The following is a 22943-nucleotide window of genomic DNA, read 5'->3' on the forward strand; positions in this document are numbered from 1 at the left end:
CTCCCTCTATCCTGTATGCTTTGCATGCCTTTTTTAAGAAGATATCGGGTTTGTTAGATTGAAAGCATCGTAACACTAATGAATGTATGGATTATTATCATAACGTATTCCTTTACTACTGCTTTGCAGATACACTGCTACTAAAGACTGAGCAAAGTGATTTTCTGCAGGTGATCACTCTCCTTCCCATAGCTGCACTGCTGCTCTCTGTATTCCCTCCTGAGAATGCCTCCACGGGGAAGGTCCTCCTGAGGGGACAGTGCTCTTGGAGGGTGCGGAAGGACGCGATTCCAGTTTGTCCGTCATCCCATCCTGTTTCCCAGGAGTGAGGGGGGGAAATTCCAGAGAGCTGAAAAAGCTGATTTGCTGCCAATATTTTCAGAGGGCAAGCAGGATGAGCTAGGTATTTATAGAGCAGCTAGCTCAGTATTGATTTCAGGCAAAAATAATAGAAAAGCTGTTAAAAAATGCAATTAGTAAAGAATTATAGGAGGGGAGAACAACTAATGGAAATCAACAGAGTATTATGGAAAAAAAGTCTTATCACATGGACTTGATATCATTACATGTATGGTTGGCAAAACTATTGGAGAAATAACACACTTGGACAACTGTCAGGCATTTAAATTAGTTTTACATGACATTCCAATTAAAAATTATCAGTGGACATAATCAATGGAGAAAGAATAGATTAAAAGCTGGCTGACCTATCTCAAAAAGTAATTGTAAATGAGGAGCTATCAGTAATTACAGACATTTCTAAGGCAATTCTGTATGAATTTGGTCTCAAACCAATGATGCCCAAATTCTATCAGTAAACAGGGGATAAAGTTAGTAATGATGTCACTAATAAAGGTTTCTGAAAGAACAGCACTAGTTAAGTAAATATACCAGATCAGTTCTAGGAAGTGAACCACAATAACTGATAAGGTAAGATAATCTTCAAATCAGCAGCATCCCTGAATCCTCTCATTTCCAGTTCGCACATCTAGCAATAAAAATATTAGTCACTCAGAAAAGACATAGGATGGCCTTGGAAAGCTGTGACTTCAACAAATAGTTAGTCATCACAGCTGATGAGTTCAACGTATAATCACCATGCAATCCAGTCACACAGACTACCATCCTTCACATACAGAAAGTGCAGCAGAAAGTACCAGTGGCTGTAAACACTGTTAATGAAGAATTTATTCAATTCAATTTATTCAACTTATTGAGGTTACTGGAACCCACTTTTTAAAAAGAAACTTGACCAGTTGGAAATGGCACAGAAGAGAGCAAAAGCAACCACTAGCGTTCAGGGTAACGTTGTATTTTGAAAGAGCAGTAACTGTAAGTCTAACATTGTTGAAGAAGAGAAGAGACTGGCAACATTTCACATCATCTGTAGGAAAAATCCCAGCTCTGTGCAGCAATGAAAGCTTGAGTGGAAGTGGATGAACACACCAGTGAAGGACAAGGAAACACAAACAGATAAATCACACTTTTCACCCTGTCTCCTCTTATACCAGTCTTTTTATCTAACCACTTTTCATGGTCCAGGTTCTAGGGATCGGAAGGAATGAACAGGAGGAGAAGGCGCTGGGAAGGACAGCACAACATGCACTAAGATGATGCAGCTAATCAGGCATAAGTGCTGATACTGCGAACAGCAGGGTATTGACAGTGCCCCTCCAATATGCTACGCACAGAAGCTTGCTTTCCCAGCTCTTCGACAATCCTTTGCCTAAGGCATCAACATACTCTTAGCCACAGAATTCAATCTCTACCCATAATGAAGACAAAAACTATGTATGTGCACGCACCGACTGGTGAGGAAGCTCAGAGTACTTTGTACCCTCAATTTTCTTTTCCAGAAAATTTACTCGTCCTGTTAAGTATTTTTTTTTTTATGAAAACTCAGTAATTTATTTCATCTTCCAGAGACATCAGCACCCTCTAGACAGACAGTGTCCAGAGAGGAGTTCCTCTCTAGCCACAGCTATTCAGTCTGGTTTGGTCACCCAGGAAAGTGGGCTCTTAACACCTCAGTCAGTGCTTAATCCTGGCCAGCTTTTATTAAGTTGCTCCACAACAACGACTGATGATCTTACTACCCTCAACTGCTCCCATACCATCGATTCTCCTTTGCTTCAAAAATACACTGAGAGACAAAATATACAGCAACAAAAATATAAACTACTATTCAGTCCTTTAATAACGATGTAGTTCTAATTTCTTCATGAGAATTCCCATGTGTCCTTTTCAGCCTATCACCTGAAGATTTAGTGGGTACTATTGCTCAGATAACTCTTCAGCCCTTCCTTGAGGTGCTCCACATATCCTTTCATGAGGTAGGGTAGGAAAGGATGAATTAAGCCCAAAAAGAATCACAGCTGGCATTGCAAAGCCAAAACAGGAATGCGCTAGCCTCTACTTTAAACAGTCCTGTGTTCCTGAAAAGATCCTAAAGCCACATACACTCTGTACACCTTTATGCACCCACAATGTCTTCCTGTGCCCATGAATATAATCAACAAACACTTGCATTCTCAGGCCTTTTCATTCATCAGCCTTTCATGCAGTTTTGCATTTTCTTTCTTTCACTGCTGCACACTCCCTTTGTGGATACACAGCATTCTTCCAAAGACAAAGTAAAACAAGCAACCTCATCTCTAGAAACAGTGCTGAACTGCTTATGAGCCATGCTTCTGACAGGGAAATCATGGTAAATCAGCATGCAGAGCAGCATATTACACAGTGAAAGAGAAGCATTTAGAAAAACCTTTTATAAGAAAAGAGGGCAGAAAAATGCAAGGCTATACCTAGACACGATGTGAAGAGAACAAATATACCCATGGGGCATCCAAGGATGCAAGCAGGAGCTGGAAGTGTCAGCTGCAGAATGAGAGAGCCAAAGAACAACCGCAGCACTTAACTTTGGTGTTAATTTGTCCCAATTCTCTACACCACCCCGCTCACCAGCACAGCCTCAGCACAAAGCCTCACCCTTGCTCAGCCCAGGACGCTGTGCAAGCCCCTGTTTTCTAACAGTATCACATTCATTACCTTACAGAGCATCTTCTGAATGAGGATACGCTGCATTTTTGAGTGATCAGTCAAACCTAAACAATCAATTACATCTTTTGTCAAAACTGTTTACTCTTTCACACTGTGCTGAAGTCATTAAGGATGAACACCAAGCAGGATTAGTTATTTATCCTCCTCCTCTTGCCCTGAAAGGGAATTAATCTTAAACTTTCCATTTAATGATCTCAATAAAGACTCACTGTAAATGACAGCAGGCTGCTCCGACAAATATTTAAAAAACAGAAGGGCCTTTGAATGACAGAGTTTAGCAGTACAAAATTGTTCCTCAACACGTGCATCACATGACACCAAATGTCTGTGGAAGGCAAGGTTAAAATGTGCTGCCTACCATTCAAGTGCTACGGAAACCGTGTTGCAATTAGCAAGGTCTAGAGACTTATTCAAGCTGGCTGATGAGGTGATGAGGTGAAAGGAACAGATACAAAAGCCATTTTTAAAAATGCTGTCCGACAAACTTTTTATTCTCTGGAACATCTACAAAGAAAATGCACTCCTTCCAAAGGTAATTAATAAACACGTTGTAAAGATATCCGAAAGGCAGCAATGCATTCCCACGCTGCATGTTTGTGCTGCCTGGCACCACGTGTGGCTGCAGCTGGCACAGCTGCACATCCAGTGAACCTGCGTGCTTCCCAGAGCATGATGTAAAAATGGCAGGGAACTACACTTCAGTTGAGGGGACAGCAACCTACTGCAGCACGCCGAGCAGGATGAGTTCAGCACGCATCCCATGTTCTGGTCTGGCTGAGGGCCTCAGAACGTTCCTGCTGCCCCATGCCACACCAGTGTTCCCACCTGCATCAGAACAAGCCACATTCACAAACACGCTTTGGCCAGAGCAGAACAAGGCAGGATGCTCTAAGCTCTGTTCAAGTGGCTTCCACTGAAACCCAACAGGGATATGGCGCTTCAGTGCTAGAACCCTTTGCCGTGTGCACAGAGATCCTCCTCCAGGTTAGCAGACTTTGATCAGCACTGCTTGCCTACATGGGGTATTCATTCCTTGCTTTCCCCTCCAGAGGAAGAGAGTCTTTTTTCAAGTACTTCAAGATTTTTTAAAACACACTTCAAAACCGATGGCATCTTTATTTTCCCTTCGATACCACTGCTTCATTCCCTGGATCTCCCTACACCAGAGCAAAGCTGACAGCTCCCCACAGCAGTGAGCAGCATTGACGGCCATCATCTCATTCATATGCACACTCAGAGCACTATAAATCTGCTCAAATATCATCCCTCCCCCAGGGCGATGTTTTGTTTTTTTTTTTCCCCCCCAGAATATCTACATTGCTAGCTGCAAATTTCTCCTTCTAATTAACTTACAGGTTCCAAATACCACCAGCTGGAACTACAGAGTACAGCTCAAGAGCTGAAGGCACTGAAGTGAGTTTGGAGGAGGAGGGTGTTTCTTATTGTTGCCTTGCTTTTTGGCTCTTTTTTTTCCCCTTCGTTTACCAGCTAGCATGCTGAACACTATTGGACCCTTTATCGACACATGAATGGGCAGCGAGTAATCCATGAGCAGAGTGCACTGAAACTATCCACGCAATTCTTAACTGGTATTTTTTTGTTGGACGCGTCACATCACATTGTTTCTGACATGTCACATCTGTGCCTGAGTCACAGGGCAACCTGGTGAAAGAACAAAGCACAGCACAGTGCGGCAGGACTCACTGGTGAGGTGGAAAACACTCGCACGCCTCTGACTGACTGCTCAGCAGTGATTTGGGTGCAGTTAATTCCTTCCAAAACACAAGAACAAACTTCACAGAAGGTTAAAGTGCATATGCAGAGTTTAATAATCTATTAACGTAATAACCTGTCATACCCAACGATGCAATCAGCTGGCAGGATTTGCCAGGAAGACTTCACTTTGCAAACAGTACTTGGAGCAACGCCTGATTCATTACTCCACCTGTGCACATAGGGAAGGGCAGTGTTTCTGAAATAAGAATGATCCAGCGCGTGAGCTGAGCAGTTACTTCTAAGGTAGAAAACAAAGCAGCAACCAAATCAGGTGATCAAATTTGTAATTTCTGTTGCTGAAAATTATGTATCAGGGTGTTCAGGGTCCAATTCAGGCAGGCTGGGAGAGAGATCCTGACTTCAGAGCAGCTTCAGACAGCAGCACAATCAACTCATTAAGTCAACAATGCCTTCAACTTCCCATTTTCTTGATAAACAGCTGTTGATTTTATTGGATTTTGCTTATTTCTTGCACACAGCAAGTCTGCTCTTAGTGTCAATTTAAAACCAAATTTTCACACAGCCATATTCCTGGCACCACAGAGAGACTGACCGGACTTTTTGCTTCTACAAACACACAGGCAAAGTCTTCTTCCTCCAGTTCCCCTTCCATACCTCTGTGGGTCTATGCCAGGACAGCAAGTGCCTTGTACTCCTGGAGAGTGAGCTGGGACCTCTGGGAGCTCCAAGAAAGAACTTCATGAAGAGCAGACTTGTGTCACAGCACTAACGGGGACTCTAACATTAAGGACGGTGTGATTTGTGATGATGATCTTAACCTAACACCACTTAAAGAAATAAATTAGTTACTGTCTTTTAGAGCCATTCATATTTTGCCCAAATATGGCTTCAAGAAAGTTACAACTGGAATTCTTTTGGCTTGGGGTACTGCTTTTGCTGCCTAAATAAGCCCATAGAGCACTTAACCAGTAAAAGAATAATGACGCCAGCAAAGTGCTCCCAGTGTTATACCAACATATGCATGTTTTGGATCAGTACAGGAAAAACATCATGAATGAATGAAAGAAGCCATAGGAGTAAACCCCATCATTTTTCTGCAATAACAGGCTCACTAGGTGCTCATGTGAATACAGTGGTGTTGTCATACCTCACTGACACAGGTATGCAGGCAGAAGCATTTGGTAAAGATCTCAGAGGAGATTTATAGAAGGGGAAAAAAATAAAAGGTTGATGGCCAAATCCAGAGAGGGCTACAGTCATACTACCCAGTCCGGTTATATGGCCATACAAGAGAAAAGAAAAAAAGCAAAGGGAAGCCAAATTTTCCTTGGCGTTCCCAAGAAACGTTCTTTCCTCTTGCTGAGGTTTTCCTGTGACTGGGGAGGGTTTGTTGTTGTTGCTTAAAACAGTGTGTGTGCAGCTTTGCAGCAATAAAAATAGGTCCCTAAAGGGACCCACTTATCCAACAATGCACACTTGAGAGCACAGTGACACTGAGGCTCTAACCTTAGAGTCTACTTGACTTGCACCTGTGAAAAGGATGCACTTAAAACCACTCTAGAAAACACTGGCCACATACAAAGTCATGCTTTGGAGATCTTTATTTCACAGCTAATACTTTCTCCAACCCTACTGTGGTCTCTCTAAGTGTCCTATGACGTAGCGTGGTACTCATGTTACACACCTTGGCTTACTTCTCCCCATGCAGCAGTGCCTGGAACTGACATAACCCATGCTGAGTATCCTGCAGTATCACTACCATGATTCAAAGGCATGAGCGAACTCATCCAATTCCCTTGCACACTAAAGTAAATCCTCCACTTGAGACAATTCCTGGGGGAAAGATTGTTTGCTGTAGGATCTTGCAGACCAAATAAAATCAATGAGTTCAGAAGGAAAATGGAAGGGCTTAATTTTTGAGAGAGAGTGCTTCTTAAACATATTTATCTCAGTGCATGTGACTGAGACCTGAAAGTGCATCAAGATGACAATGGAACAATCCTTAAAACTGCAAATTTTAGAAACCACGTTTTCATAAGATCCTTTCCACCATCACCAAGAATTATGTGACAGGCACTCTGGCGGAGAGATTTACAACTTTCTATTCAAGCCCCCCCCAGTCATCAATCTGAAGAATCAATTCCTGCTACTTTCAAACAGTAATGCAACCAAAGAGGCCAAATACACATCTTTGAAAACACAATCACAAAGTCAGAGTGTACAGAAGGTACCTCTGTTACATAGTTATGAAACCAGGAAGCCACATCCATCTTTACCAACATGTTTTGCCTTTGCTGATGCTGTTTTGAAACAACACAAGGACTGAGAGATGATTTTCTTACTGAGTAGCACCATACTTGGAGTAATACATTACTAGTGGGACTCCCCTGATGATGTATTACACTAATGCATCATTAGGATGATGTTTTGCACTGATGATATATTACAGGGCAACATAATGAGAGCAATAGCTCACTGGGTGCACAATCCTGCCAGGAGCTGCGTGCCTGCAGCTCTCTGACTTCATTTGCAGTTTGGGGTGTCCAAGGCTGAGACGGATTAGGTCCTCAGACACACGCAGCATAAAGAATGGCATGGTCAGAGAAACACCAACACAAAGGTGAGTGCTGTTAATTACAGGATACAATGTACGGTACTGCGTGCTAATATCAAGATTCACTTTGGCATCATATTTTTAAACCAGTGCAAACATCTTCAGACTAGGAGAAGCTGCTGTAGGGAGGGCTGCTGAGGTCACTTATCTTTATGCTTGCCTGCAGCAGCCATCCTAGGAGGCTGTTTGGTAGCTTGCAGCTATGTAAACAATATTTGGCTTAAGTTTTCCATGCCAAATATCTGCTCCAAGGAGGGTGAAGCTGGGGGAAGAGGTTGGCCCTTTGCTTTTAGTCAACTTCAGTGAAGTCAGTTTCACTCAGCTGTTTCTATGAACAAGACTCAGAAAAAAAACAGGTAGTTTTGCCAACAAGGAAAGATCCTAGGGAGCTTTTTTCTGGCCTTTTTTTTTTTTTTTTTTTTGAAAAGCAGGGCTATTTGATCTGTATCGAATTTGAAAAGATCTTTGCACTGTGATCAGTGCAAGAGGGCAACATTTTAAGATTCGTGAACTGTACACTGTAAAGTCATATACAATATCAAATAGAGGGTAGACTGATATACAAGCAAGGAACAAACAAGCCAGTTTGCTTAACAGAACAACTTCTCCTCGAGTCTCTCACAAAAGCATTAACATTTACAACTGAACCACAACTTCATTACTTATTTCGTTCTCATTTCAGTACTTTTTGGGTACTTACTGACCAAAGGTCCACGCACACACACACACGCACACAAATACATCAGATATCCTGCCTGCAAACTCCAAATTTGTGGATTTATTAAGTTCTGAGAAACAACAGTATTTTAGACCACTGCTGATTGTGCTCTGCAGGCTTGGCTCCCAGGTTCTCCTCAATAACAACTATCCATGATGGACAGCCCAGTCTCTCTGGGGAGCACAAGCTTCTCTGCTCACAAATTCAGAAAAAAAATCCTGGCTTTCATAACTTTCTCCTGACATCTGTAATTGAGAAACCACAGGATATTTAATGAATCAGAGCGAATACAGCCACCCCAACTATCTAAATGATGAGCTAATATATCCAAACTTTTTCTTCATGTGTAGCTTTTCAGATTGCCTGAACTACAGGGCTCTGCCTTGTAGATACTATCTCAAGCCAGTTAACAAACAGGTTGAGAATACAGAGATCTGATCTTTCCATTTCTCATCTTTCACCCAGTCCCACAGTGCATTTGCACCACAAAAGAAAAGTGCAGCTTTAGAAGACTACTTCTCATCAGCCTCCCAGCTTTATTTAACCCCTAAACACATACTGGGATAAATTAGGAGCATCATCATAATGCCTTGGGGAGTTGCATGAGCCCACCCTTTGGGGCAGAAAGGTGAGAAGGTAGCACGCTTTGCATGACCAATGCAGCAAGAAGGGGTCAGCACAGCCCACACAAAGGAAACAGCAATGCTGTCCCAGAGCCTGGGGCTGGCAGTGAAAACTCAGCCCTTAAGGAAGCTGGAAAAAATAGAAAAGAAAAAAATGGCCAGAATAGATTCGTGCATTTCCTCCACAACGCGCCCATGTAGGGGCCAACCACATTCTGGTCATAAATTCTCTGGCACAGGAGCATTATACCAACTGAAAGGAATGTCTTTCCATCTGTGTATTTCCCCTAAGGCACTCGCTTGATAATGAAACCAGTTAAGGTCTTTGGGTTCACAATGTTATTATAGTCGGATAATATTTTGTTTGCAGCAGAGCCTGAAGAACTCCTAAGTAGCATATTACAGGCACTATACACCTGTTAAGTCATGGTGTTTCTTCTGTAAGTGGACAAATCTGTTTTAGCCATCTCCAGAGATTTTCCGCTCACAGTTAATTATGAAGCGCTGACTGTACTCATTTCCTGATCTTAAAGGGAATCTATAACAAATTTATGCCACAGGTGAAGCCTGTTCCCTCTGTCCCTCAGAAATACCAGCAATTCTCCTAGCAGCCCTGACTGCTTTCCTTCGCCCCTTTTCCCTGCTTTCCCACTGCCTGTGCTCAAACAAAAGAAAGGCTTAGAAAACTGGAAAAAAAGTGCATGCTTCTAACCGGCCAACCAAGCTCAACGTTTTGGAAAATAAGTTATTAGAAACACATTTGAACATGCACACATGAACAAAATGACATAGGTGGACAATCAAAGGTTGTTCTGAAGAGACTCACGGTGAACATCCACAGGATGGACGTGGTTTGCTGCAGCCCCATGCACTCTGCAGTCAGTGATGCCCATGGTTAGAGCCATCCAGCACAGCAGTGGGGTTTTATTCACTCTCAGTGCATGTATGCACTGCTACAAGTGTCCATGTGCTTCCCAACAATGAGGAGAATAATTCTGTTTAAAGAGATTAATGGGCTCAGGAAGAAGTTTGCCCTTTGTTTAATTCTAAACTCGTGAAATCCACAATCATCCTAAGATAAATATCGTACTACACAGTTTTGATCAAAAACATAATTGTGCCTTGTACAGTACAAGATATTCTGAAATGAGGTCAGGTAAGATAAGCATTCTGGGGAAAAAGATAAGGAAAAGTAGTCCATCCTAAGAAAAAAGGAGACTTTGTTCTGACAGAAACCATTCTTCATGCTTCTTCTAACGGGCTAATGTCTGATCCCAGGCACAAATCCTTGAACACGAGTCTCCCTGATCTCAGAGACACATGTTAGGTCACTGGCTCCCGACTTTCTGGACCAACAGGCAACTGACAAAGATCAGCATTCTTCTCAAATCGTCACACACGCTTTCCATCAGCCTTCTGATCAGAATCTTAAAGGTGATGTGACTCAGCAGACTGCCTGTGCCTTGTTCCCTACTGCCCTTGGAGGATGCCCAGTGCTCTGAGGGCCTCGGTGCCATCACAGACAATTTCAAAGATTAATTCTGTAACCATCCCACACATTTACAAGCGTTTTTATATGCAGGCAAAAGCTATTTCATGTGTAATCATCAAGGCTCAGCTTCCCTCCCCTTCTCCTGGCTATCAAGAATAAGCCTCACTCTCCTAGTAAAGGCTTCTCCATCTCTCTCAGCAAAGACATCACCCTACTGAAGGTGCTATCCTTGTACACTGAAGATAAGCATGAAGCAGTTCCCCTAGTACCGGAAGAGGGAGCAGAAATATTTTCTGTAATTATACATACAGTTGTATGCATGCCTTTGTATTGGAGGAAAGCTGAGAAACACCACAGAAACCAATTAAAAAAGACAGACATGGGGACAAATGGACTTAGAGCTGAAGCTGTGAGTATAAAAAGCAGATTTTGCATGCTGAGTTCCTTGTGTGATTGTATATTATTGTACAGCTCTTCGCCCACCTCAAATAAGAGATCTGTCTGCAGAGTACATTTTTCTTCCAAAAAGAAGAAACCTGCTAGACCCCAAAGTGTATTCACGAAATCTAACCAGACATTAATATCAGAGACACTAACATCAGGGAGTCACTGCAGAAGCAGAACTTCAGGAGAACAGTTATAACAACATTGTCCGGACCTTCTTAAACATTCTGTTCCAGAAGAGTCTACCTAGCATGGATATGCATTTCTTATTTTTGACTTGTTTTCATACTGGGACTACAACTGTGGAGACTTCTAGGCATCAAAATTAGTTTCATGATCCAGAAGTGACTAAAAGTTGATTAGTAAGCAACCTATTAGGGAGAAAAGAAATGCACATATCTCACACTTTTAAGTGCAAATAGTCTTCTGCTGTATACTTGATGGCCTTTGCAAATTTCGGGTTGTCCAGTGTATATTTTCATCACTGTTAGAAACAGAACAACACATCTGTGCTTCACAGTTCTGACAGAAGTTTGGGAGAAGCCCATTTTAAACTGCCATTAAGAGAGACTTTTCCTATATTTGCACAGTTGATGGACTGCTCCATTTAGACCTTAACCTTTGTTACGGAACACTTCAGCTATGTCCTGGATTGCAAGTTAAAAATGATTTGGTTACTGAAAAAAAAGGTGAAATTGGGGTATTTCCCATATAATGCTTCGGTACTTGTGCAGTTCAACAAAAAGGAGCATTTTTTTGTGACTTGTGCTGTATATTTTAATTTGCTTTCCCAAATATAGCAATGATTCACATTTTCTTACTGCAAACAAATACAATTACCTATTCTCAAAATCAAAGATACTGCAGTATGTTTCCACCAAGTTTTGTCCAAGTAACTACATATTAAAATGGCAGACATCCCTTCAAATAACATCCTGGCAGAGCTTGCTTCTTCTGCAAGTAATAAAAGTGGATGAGAGCAAATCGTGCTCCAAGATGTTTGGCTACAGCGGTATGAGACAGTTGATGTGTTCCAAATGTCTGTCAGATTACTTAGCAAAACCAACCACTGTTAATCAATAGTGAAATCTTTCTCTTTGTGGTTTAGCTATATTTCTGTTTTTGTTAAACAGAAGAAAATTGCCAATTAGGTGGACTCTGCTAGACTGCGCAGCTAGGGGAAACATACTGTCAAACTGACTGCCTTAGTTAAGAGTTAAGAGGACACAGTTCAGTTGCAGTTCAATTACAATACTTAATCGATCACGGACTGCCCATGTGGGTTTTGTGAAGCAAGTTGCAGCATCTTACTCTTGCTCTTTCCAAAAATCACGCCAGCCTCTGCAGCCTGCGCTGGTTTCAGGCATTCAGTCATTTCTTGAAAAAGCACCAAGACCAGATTTGCATTCTAGGATGTGAGCCTTCCTTCACCTCAATCGCTTGGCTCAGAAGTCGCATCCTTTTCCCTTACTCTTCATGCGTCTGTCTTTTTTTTTTTATTATTCCAAACTACTTGGAACAGAGATCGTATCTCCCTCTTTGTTTGGAAACTCTCTAGCAGTTTGTGCATTGCAGCAGTATAATAAATAAAAAGTAATAAAAATGTTAGGAAAGTCCTTAGAAAAGCCCATGTTATTTTTACAATTACTCATGCTGTCGCTATTTAAGAAACAATGCCAGGAAGATCTAGAAGGGGACTTAAAACAGTTTCTGTAAGAATATGCAATCAAAATGATGATGTTACCAACAGCAAAATGCTTTGCAAGGTGTACAGCTTCTCATGCTGCTTTTTCAAGTGCTTCTAACAGATGTTCAATTTCAAGTGGTCTGCAGATACCAATAGGCTTATAGTTCTGCATGAATCGGAGCAGCAGATGTGCCCTGCATTATGTTTTGCTATTCCCTTTATGAATTGATATGTCACCTCGTGGGTTTATAGCCAGTTAATTTTGCAATGACATCACTATTTCTGTACTTGTAATGATTCTCACAGGATTTAATTTCTCAAATAACAGAACTCTTGATCCTTGAATTGCTATGTGAAAGCAATATATAATAAACAGACTTGTTTACATGATACAGTTCTATTTCCCACCAAATGTCTTCATTGATAGCTTTTAGGTAATGCTGGTATGCAGGTGAATTCTTCCAAAGACTGCAGATTTACAATATAGCCTCGTTTCAGGACAGCAGACAACTGCATCTCTCTGCAGGATCGTTACAAGCAAGCAAGTACCGCTCAATGGTTGGAAGAAACAAGGATAAAAAAGGGAGTAAGCACAGAAACAGAAGGAATATCCACTAGCTCTGCTAGTAGTACCCAAATGAAATCACACTACACAGAAAACTCCACAGTATTTTCTACTGACTGTGAAAGTGTGTTGCAACACTTGACCTACACAGGTTCAAGCAGCAGGCCCAGGTGGACCTCACAAGGTTCAATAAATCCAAGTGCAAGGTCTTACACCTAGGTCAAGGCAACTCCTGCTAATCAGAACAAGCTGGGGAGCGTAAGGATAGAGAACTGCCCTGCTGAAAAGGACATGGAAGTACTGGTGGATGGCAAGCTGGACATCAGCCCACAAAGCCAACTGTATCCTGGGCTGCATCAAAAGAAGTGTGGCCAGCAGGCTGAGGGAAGTGATCCAGCCCCTCTACTCTGTGTGCTGGTGAGACCTCACCCAGAGTACTGCGTCTCGACATGGAATCCTCAGTACAGGAGAGCTGTGGACCTCTTGGAGGGCTTCAAGAGAAAAGCCACAAAAATGATCCAAGAAATGGACCATCTTTCCTACGAGGATAGGCTGAGAGAGCTGGGGCAGTTTGCCCAGAGAGATGGTGGAAGTCTCTTCCCTGGCTGATGACACTCAAGGTCAGGCTGGAGGAGTTTGAGCAACCTGATGTAGCAGGTGAGTTCTACTAGATGACCTTTAAGGTCCCTTCCAACTCAACAAGATTTTACGATTCTGCGATTTTAAAGACAGCCAAGTCTTTACTCCCTCAAATACAGTTGTGGAGGTTAATAAAGTGGAGTCAATTCTTCTGGAGAACCTTGTGGTAGCTAGCATCTGTGGGTTGTGCAGACCGGATGGCATCTTCCTCCCCTGGAGTATGTAGGATTATTACAGAACACTCTTCTCCTTACTCCTAAATACACAGTGGAAAATGTGGTGTAGTTTGAAACATGTTGTGTCTATATTTCTTGCAGTTCAGGATTCTTTAAAAAAGTAAGCATGAGTGGTCGTTCAAATTCTAGGCCAAATTTAATCATATGCAACCGAGGAAAGTGAATGTTGAGGTCAAATCCAAACTTGACTGATCTTCAGCACTGAAGTGGAGCAGACAAGCACTACCTGGAGGTCCACCCCTATTGTTTGCATACATTAATTGCTTTCTGTTTGAATTTAATCTGCAAGCAAACGTTGTATAGCAGCAGGCTGCACATGGAGTCCATAAACATCTCAAACTAATTCCAGGTGCTAGAGCATATTTCCCAAAGCCACAGAATAAAATAAGTGCTCCAGATCCACCTCCTCCCTGAAGCACTGAATGAAGCTCTTCCTCCCTTCCAGTCATATCCATCACCTGAACTCAGCTCTTGTCCCCTAGAAACTCCCAGCAGGCACTTCCAGTTACTCCTCCCAAGTGGCTGAACTGCCTCAGAGGCTCTCCTGAGAAGGAACAGCCACTTTGGCAAGCCTTCTCCAGCAGTACAGATACTTATGGAGCACAAATGCCAGGACTGCAACCAGCATACCCTCTCTTTCAAAACACCGACTCCTCATCAAAACACGTTTCCCATTGACTGCACATTTCCCCCAGGGGAGCATATCAAAGAACATGCACATGGCAGACTTGAAATACGTTGCTCAGTGCACTACAGCAAGGTGCTCAGACACAGCTAGAAACCCAGAGGACCTGTGGGGAGGCGAGCCATTGAAGATAGCTGGCCTATTCCACTCAGGGTACGGCCACTTTCTGAAAGTGCATTATCTAGACAAAACAGTTGAGTATCTTAGAGATGCAGGTTTGAGTTTTCTGAATATCTCTCACTTTTACTCTGACATGTCCTCTGAACATGCATGGTGTTTTGAAAGGAAAGGAGTTTTCTGTTACGGCCAGTTCTTCCTCTTCATTGATTTATCCCAATTGTAAGTCTGCACGTGAATAAAACTGTTGCTCTAAGTCTGATTTCAAACATGTGGTAAAGGAGAACCTAACAATTTTATGAGATATAGTTACTTTTGTAGAGGGTGAGCTTGCCTTGGGGAATTTGCTCTGACTAGATTTATCACAAGTTTTTTGAACCAGATAATTTTGTTTGATAGCACATCTGGCAGCATCATAAAATCTTGACGTCCCAAGCTATTACACAGGAATTACTTTTGTAAATCATTTATGAATATTACTGATGTAGGCCTTTTCTGGGCAGTAAGAAAGGAAACAGTGTGCTGAAGGACAAAGGAAGTGAAAAAGGATTCCCTACCCTTTCAGGATTCAACAGATATGGTGGGTATTTATCATTTTAAATGGGAAACATGGTGTCATTGATACAGCTGAAAGATCTACATAAAACAAGTTGTTCCCAATATTCCCTAAACAGACAAAAGGGAAAGAAACTCGAGACATGGAAAACAATGTCTCTCCTGATAGAAAACTGCCCTAATCTTAAATCTTCTCAATTAAATTTCACATACCATTGAAAGCATAACAAACATGAAATAGCAAAATAGCAACCCAAAAATGAATAAAGAAGGAATATCTGTATGAAGGTCAGCACTAAAAAAAAAAAAAAAAAGATTTACTAAAAGTCCATGTCTTTTGGATGACTGAACAGAAGCTCTCCATGTAATTAAAATAACACGACTAAATTTGTTTACACTGTCATTGCCAAACGTATACCATGGCATGGAAACATGGCAAAATGTGACCTTATATTCACTGTTAACATCACAAACTGCCACACGATAAATAATTTCAGAAGATTACACCTATCAATTTGGACTGGAAATACAACGCACACTCTCCAAACTCATTGCTGTTACCCTGCCAAACCTAAAGTTTGGCATTACATTCCTTCTGAGAGATCAGCCATGTATTTCATATGTCTGGATCCACAATGGACACACAGTCATGGGTGGAAGGTGTAAGTCCCATAAGAGATAGGAGGGAGACAGGAGGCCCTGCTATGCTACAGCATAGTCCCACAACGTGCCCTGGCCTTGGGGACTGGAACTAGCCCTTCGCTGCCCCCCACTAGTTCCCCAGCTCTGGGAGTGACTGGGTGTTATTTTTGTTGGGCAACAGCGAAGGAAAAAGGTCATTAGCAACACTCCACAGAAACATATTTCCATCCTTAGGTAAGACAGCATTTTGCTGGGGAATTTCCTTGCTCCAGGGCCCATAATGAGGGAAGGAGCATTTTTCTGACAGGTCCTATTTGACTTCCAAATACTAGGCTCTTTCAGACCACGGCAAATCTACGAGAGATGCACAGAGCAATTACAAAGCACATGCCAGAGTTACATGATCCGCTCCCTGCGTGAGTGTAGGGAGGTAGACAACCTCGAAATTGAGTTTCCTCCCAGGAAGCAAATTCCTGCCTTTACACACCCAGAACTGATTTATTTCAGATGTGCACACTGACGACTCAAACCCAAAGAGGAGGGCATCCGCACGGTGCCGAGGATTCACCTGGACAGGGCAGCATTACAGAATGAGTTACCCACTGTTTGAATGCAGCAGTGCTGCCATTCACTTCTGAAAGTGGCAGTACTGAAAGGAGTTCTAACACACCTGACAAATACATTTGAATTGTTGATAACTTCAGATTAACTGCAATCAGAAAATGACAATGCAATATAGCTTTATTGATCAAAGAAGTATGGATGCTTTTGTGCTACGGAAAACCACCAATCAGAAGAAAATGAAAAACAGTAATAAAATAATCTGAAGATCTGAAAAGCAATGATGGTTTCTAAGATCATGAATGATATCTGCAGGGGATCATCGGGACATTTCTCCTCGGATTTGCCAGCATGAGGCAACCCTGGCTGTAGCTAAGAAATCTGATGTTGATATTCTGTTTATCTCCGTCCTTCTGGATGCAAACACGTTCTCTCTTTTCAATGAAGATGTGAAACACATGTAACAAACAAGTAAAGAAGCCTTAGAAGTCAACCTGTTAATTGCAGATGTGTAAATGACTATGCAGCAAGCCTTGATAAAGAGACAGGAATGCAAGGGGGAAATGAAAAATTAAGTGACAGACACACAAAACTCGGAAGACCCGAAAAAGCTCAACAGTGTAATCAAGTAAGAGAAGTTCTTTAAAAAGTTAATTCACTTTTTTTTTCTAATTCAACTATTACTATTTTAGAGTTTCAAAGAGTACTGTTTCTTTCTTTTTCTTTTTATTTGAAGTCCATTACAGACAGCATTCGCCCCCATAACTGTGCCAAATGAAGAAAATCCATCATGTCTTAACCATACTCCAACCTCCAACAGAAATGTTCCCCATTTGGTGAAGTAAAGTGAGATGTGGGAGTCCTTGACCTTCTGAGCAATTAAAGGAAACAGAGACATTCTTGTTTTTATTAGAGAGACAGTAAACTATTTGAAAATAATTTGAATAGCTGGAGAATTAGTGTATTTGCCTGTTCATGAGTAGTGCAGATAGTTTAGAGTTCTCTTGGGGGCAACACATCGTAATGAATATCTGCTATTCATATTTAATGCAATCTGCCAAAGAGTGCTTTTGGGAGGACTTTCTGTGTCAATATAATGATTAACAACAGAACTGGAAAAGCAAATGAATTCCTACAACGGGTGGGGCTGGCAAAAATATCTTGCAGTACTACACCAGCAACACTGGATTTGACTACACTTTTAATGATACCAGTGGAAAAATCTATTTCCTGGGGAAAAAAAAAAAGAAAGCAATCTTTAAGTTGGAGTTCACGTGGTAAATAACCAGCAGTAATGGAAGGAAAAACAATGCTTAAAACCACAATCTAGCCTGAGCAATGTCTGAAATGCCTCAGATTAAATACTGTCTATTAAATATATAAAAAAAAGTAAATATACGAATGATTATTTAGACAGCATTATCCAAAAAGTAATGTCATTATTAGTTCTTTGTCTACATCTTCCAGATTCTCAGGTGACCTTACTTTCCACACATACCTACGCACATACATAAAAGACTTAGATAAAACAGAACAAAAAGCCCTTTATTCCTTACGACACACTTTTAAAACACCCCAGACTGAAAAGTATGGAAAAATTGGTCTAAAATACAAGTGACCTTAGTACTGATTTTTTTTCTTGACATCCCAGCAATCCTCTAAGTAACACATTCAGATTCTGTAAAATTATTTTTTAATACCATCTGGATGAAGCAATCTTACTCAGTTTATATAAATACCAGGACATTCTCGTACCATGCTCAGTGCCCTTCTCTGCCCCCTTACCAAGCTACTCCTATTTTTTCCTGGCAATAAATGACAGCAGAATATGGAGGTCTCAAAGGCTCCCACCAGCAGTCTAAGGACCAAGGCTTGCTCCCACTGAATGCCATAGGCTAGAAGCATCACCCAATGCAGGCGAAGCAGGATGCTCAATCCAAGCAGAAAGGGAACAATTGCCAGACGAAGTGTTTTATTATTTAGTGGCTCCCACAGTGTTTGCTGTCCAGGCTCTACTTTAATTTCATTCAGAACACACTTGGGGATTATGAAAATCACAGTATTAGCTCAGATTAATTTTTTTCCTCTCCATGCCAAGGTCTCCAACTCATACCAATTGGCTTTTAAGCAGGCTGAGCACAAGCTGGTGTTTAAACTAACACTGAGACAGATAGGTGCCTGAGTGAGCAACTAATTTCTTCCCAAATCCAGTCCTCCCTGTAGCTCCAAGACTGCTTTGGCCTATGGTAGTCTTCAACTGGGTAAAACCAGCTCAATCTGACCACTTCGGCATAGGAATATTATAGCAATAGATCTTACAAGACACTGTACTGGTGGACAGAGAAGCTCCATCTTCCCTATACTAAGATTCACCTGTAAAATTTCAACACTGCATCATGCTCTGTGCCCCTATTAGCCAGAACACAAACACAGCATTCTCCTCCTTGGTTTTCAAATGAGGAGATAGACCACACTTGTCTGCACAGCTTCTACATGCTTTCCTTCTCAAATTTTGGGTGGTCCTTCTTTTGGTGAGAGAGTGTTTTTTAAGGTTTTTTTTTGTTTTTTTTTTTTGTATATTTAGTCTTTTTCTGGAGATTAGAAGTTGTACTTACACCCACAACATGTTTTATAAAGAAAGTGAGCTCTTCCTAAGCTGATATTGGCAACAGCACTACCAAAGCTCAGTCTCATGATGGCAGGAGGGGGCACTTCTTCCAGGAACAACAGAGAATTGCCTGTGTGTGTCAGTATGACCTCCCCCACTCACCTGAACCTCAGTTAAGCCGCTTTTTCTTCAATAAGAAGTTGTGCTACAGTCTTTGACAAAATTTATCTATTCCCTCTCCCCCAGGAATTTCACAAATGTTTTGTAATTTTCCTGTTGCAAGCATGCAAACCCTGTGGAGTGCATTTCCTGGAGTCCAGCAGTGAGCTAAACAGGACAGGCTGTAGCACTGTCCAGGTTAAGCAGAGGAAGACCTCACCTTCATCTTTTCTTCGTGCCAGGCTTTGATCCAGCTCTAAAGAGAACAGCCCCAGACAATACCTACAGGGGTTTTTGAAATATTCAGGTCTGAGCATTACACAATCCACATGCTGAAGCAGAAAATGGTATTTCTAAAAGAGTTAAGTAATAATCTTCCCATGCAACCTTTGCTAATTATTATTTTTTTTAATACAGAAGAGATTCCTCCTTATTACTACAACTGCAGAAGCCTGCCTGCCATCTGATCTCAACAGTTAAAACATCAGCTTTGCGCTGTATGGGGCAAGTACAGTGCTAGGTAAATCAATCGGACTTACAGAAGTAATGATCTTGACCGTGGTCTCTTTTGTTCATTCGGTGCTAATGCACAGTTCATGTATGCATAAAAATGACATTTTTTCATCTTATGACCTCTTTAGCACCGTGACCAACCCTCTAATTATTAAGTATTTTGCACTATGTATCTCAGTATAAAAACAGAAGCCATGTCATAGGTCACAGAGGCAACACCATTAACATCAATGAAACTAAATCAATGTCTCAAACTCTTCACAGAATTAACACGTCAAAAATGCTGCTTTCTGTGTAGTAAGACTGGAGGTAGCTACTCCAACTGTATATAAGCTAACCTTGCATTAAGCCATCTGATATAACATAGACAGAAATAAGGGTGGACTAAAATAAAACAGAATAATAACATGAAGGATTAAATGAGTAATTTAAAAGAGCTGTTAAGCAGCGTTGTTTTAAAAAATATTAGAAAGATCTTTATAGCACTCCTAGTACACCACATCATTTCTGTTGGATTTTGTGTGAATGGAAAGTGTATGAAAGATAAAAAGTACAAGAGCTGAAAGCATACACAGCATGTGTGTTTGGCCAAATTTGGATTTTTTCTATCTTTTCAAGCAAGAGCTATATTTCCCCACTATCCAGTATAAGTTCAATCACACTGACCTCTGACTACAACGTGGCTTCATTGTAAAATGACAAAATCATCCTCAACGTGTCCATGATGGAAAAAAAAGCAACAACATAAAAGCCCAAAATGTAACCCAAAGCTGAACTTGCTTGCTCCTAAGACCCTATAATCAGTCTCTGTAATTCTAGCAGTACCACCTCTAAACTTTAGAATCAAAGTCTACAGGTTTAGAAACAAAAGAGACTGTCATTGCCAAAGGTAAGCAAATAGAGTAAGACAGACAGAAAAGTCATCCTGCAGGGGGCTGAGATGAAATTCTAATTCAAGTCACTCTTCCTTGTATCACGAAATTTTCCCTCATATATACAAACATATTGCCTCGAATTATGCACACCAGCTGCCAGGCTTTCATGCTCAGTCAACGCAAACCAGTGCTGCAAAGCACCTCTACAGAAGTACTGCCCTGAAGAACCAGGAGACAAAGATGCTGACCCAAAAACTTCAGAATTTGTTTCTTATTTTGCATAACTACGGAAATCTGCGCTTAATATGAACACTAATTATTTTATTTCTCATGACTCCTCTGCCACTTGGTCTTAATTCCACACAAACAACTGATAGAAAAGAAAACCCAGCATATTTGATCACAAACGTTCATCGTTCACAAATGCACCTCAAAAAAGGTTTCCATTGACTCCTAATACTATTCTTGAAAAAGGTGGGTGTTCTAGTAGTATCAGGAGAAAAATTCATATTATGGCATTTTGAAAAGTAACTGAGATAATTTCTGAAAGGATTGGAAAGTCAGTTATTTGTGGACCTTGTATCTCAAGATGTTTTGTTTTTCACCTCCAATAAAAATAAATACTTGGCACAATAAAACAGGGCAAATAAAGGCCAGACCAGATTACACCTATTCCCACATGTGAATGCATGAAAATTGCCTGCATCAGCTGGAAAGAAAAGCTACAAAAGACTTTAGTCAAGACTGCCCAGTTTTCAACTATGTGTATGTGAGACACAAAGCCAGAATTAGTTTCAGGCAGCACAAAATCCCACAGCTGTACTCTTCAGAAGGATTTTCTTCACTGTGGTTTCCTATTCATGTTTGCAGCTCTAGGTTTGCGTGCTTTCTACTGAAAGGTGTATTTGGACCATTGCTACAAGTCTCTTTCACCTTTAGCAGAAAGTGCAGCTCTGCAAATTTGCTGTTCAAGACCTTCTTGAGCAATCACAGTAATGTATTTAGACAAACATCTTCACAACTGACCTGCAAAGCTGTTTGCACTCCAGATTTCCTCACCATTCAGTCATTCACTACTAAGATCTCTAGAAAAGTATGTTGTTTATGTGATGCTACTTGAAGAGTTTATATAATTGGGGCAACTGTGTTTGGAACCACTTAAATATAAATAAAAGTTAGTACAAGCAAGAAAACAGAGTTCCTCGAAGTGATAAAACAAAACTTGACCAACTAACAAACACAGCAGTGCCAAAAATGTGAGAATGGTGCATTGAAATGCAACCACAGACTCAAGCATCAACTCTGCAACTATGGGCAGGTTGCAGCTGATGTTGGGCTTCACAAGAGCAGCTCTTCACAAGCTGTCCAGGAGGGAAGCAGTTACTAACCAAACAAAAACATAAGCAGTAGTCATTATAGTGCCACTGAAGGGAATTCTGTACTGAGGAACCATTGTTAATCAATACGCAATGGCTAATTGCGTAGAGTTTCTATAAACACAGCATGAGTTTCTGCAGCTAAGGTGGTAATATATGTCAAAATCCATAGTAGGTTTTATCACCCTTGGTTTTCACTGCTTTGGTATGTCACACAGTTGCATGCTTATTTCTACAAAGAGAAGATTAAGTGAAAATGGTATTTCAGAAGAAATGAACCCTCTTTGCCCAAATAAAATATACAGCACATGAGCAACTGCCATTACTCTAAAAATAATTTCAGAATGAACTATATCGGCCTTTGCTAAAGGTAAAGGGGTCAATAAAAGCCATAATACTCAGCACTTACTTGCAGGTGATGGGGTGCTGCATCCGCTTGTTGGTGGGTGACTCTGGAGTCCATGAAGGGAAGGTAGCGACAGCCCACCGATGACTGGAGGAAAAAGTAATGGGTATGGAGCTGCTGGGTAGTGAGTCATATGTCCATTCACTGCCGGCACTGGACATGTGCGGCTGCTGGTTGTCATGTTAATAGCTCACAGTGTGAAAATAATATGTTGCATCACTCCAGGCCAGCAAGCAGGTAGTTGAACTTGTGAATGAAGAGGGCTGTCAAGCCTGCAGGTGCAGCTTGAGCTGGACTGCGTGACAACGAAGAGGTAATTCTCTAGATCAGTCCCGTCCTGTATCTCATTGCTGCTTCCTACTGCCCTCTTTTCCAGGACATTCTTGCTGTGAAGATTGTGGACAGAAAGTCGCCTTAGTCCGTGTCTCAGACCACAGTTCAGTTGTTTAACCAAATGTTTTTCTGTGAAGATAGTTGTTCTCTACAGATGCATACTGATAAGAGTCTGCGGGAAGAAAAGAACAATATATTGATGATAAAATATATTTTATACACATATGCATAGAAAACTCTCTTACCCTTCTCACCCTTCTACTACAAATAGGTAAGTGATTACCTATTTGTTAGTGTC

At 41.3% G+C, this 22943-nt stretch overlaps 1 protein-coding gene across 1 annotated transcript in view; it reads right to left on the reverse strand.

The window, feature by feature from the left end:
• RARB (retinoic acid receptor beta) overlaps positions 1-22533 on the reverse strand; it is a 185966-nt gene extending 163433 nt beyond the window's left edge. The window contains exon 1 of the mRNA XM_065753487.1: positions 22316-22533. Within this exon, the coding sequence (XP_065609559.1) occupies positions 22316-22493 (178 nt within the window). The 5' untranslated portion in view covers positions 22494-22533. The remainder of the gene's footprint in view (positions 1-22315) is intronic.
• Positions 22534-22943: the final 410 nt, after the last annotated feature.

The sequence above is a fragment of the Cyrtonyx montezumae genome, unplaced genomic scaffold, assembly GCF_038088225.1.
Source record: "Cyrtonyx montezumae isolate F1298 unplaced genomic scaffold, pur_monq_1.0 scaffold_8, whole genome shotgun sequence".
NCBI classification, from domain to species: Eukaryota; Metazoa; Chordata; class Aves; order Galliformes; family Odontophoridae; genus Cyrtonyx; species Cyrtonyx montezumae.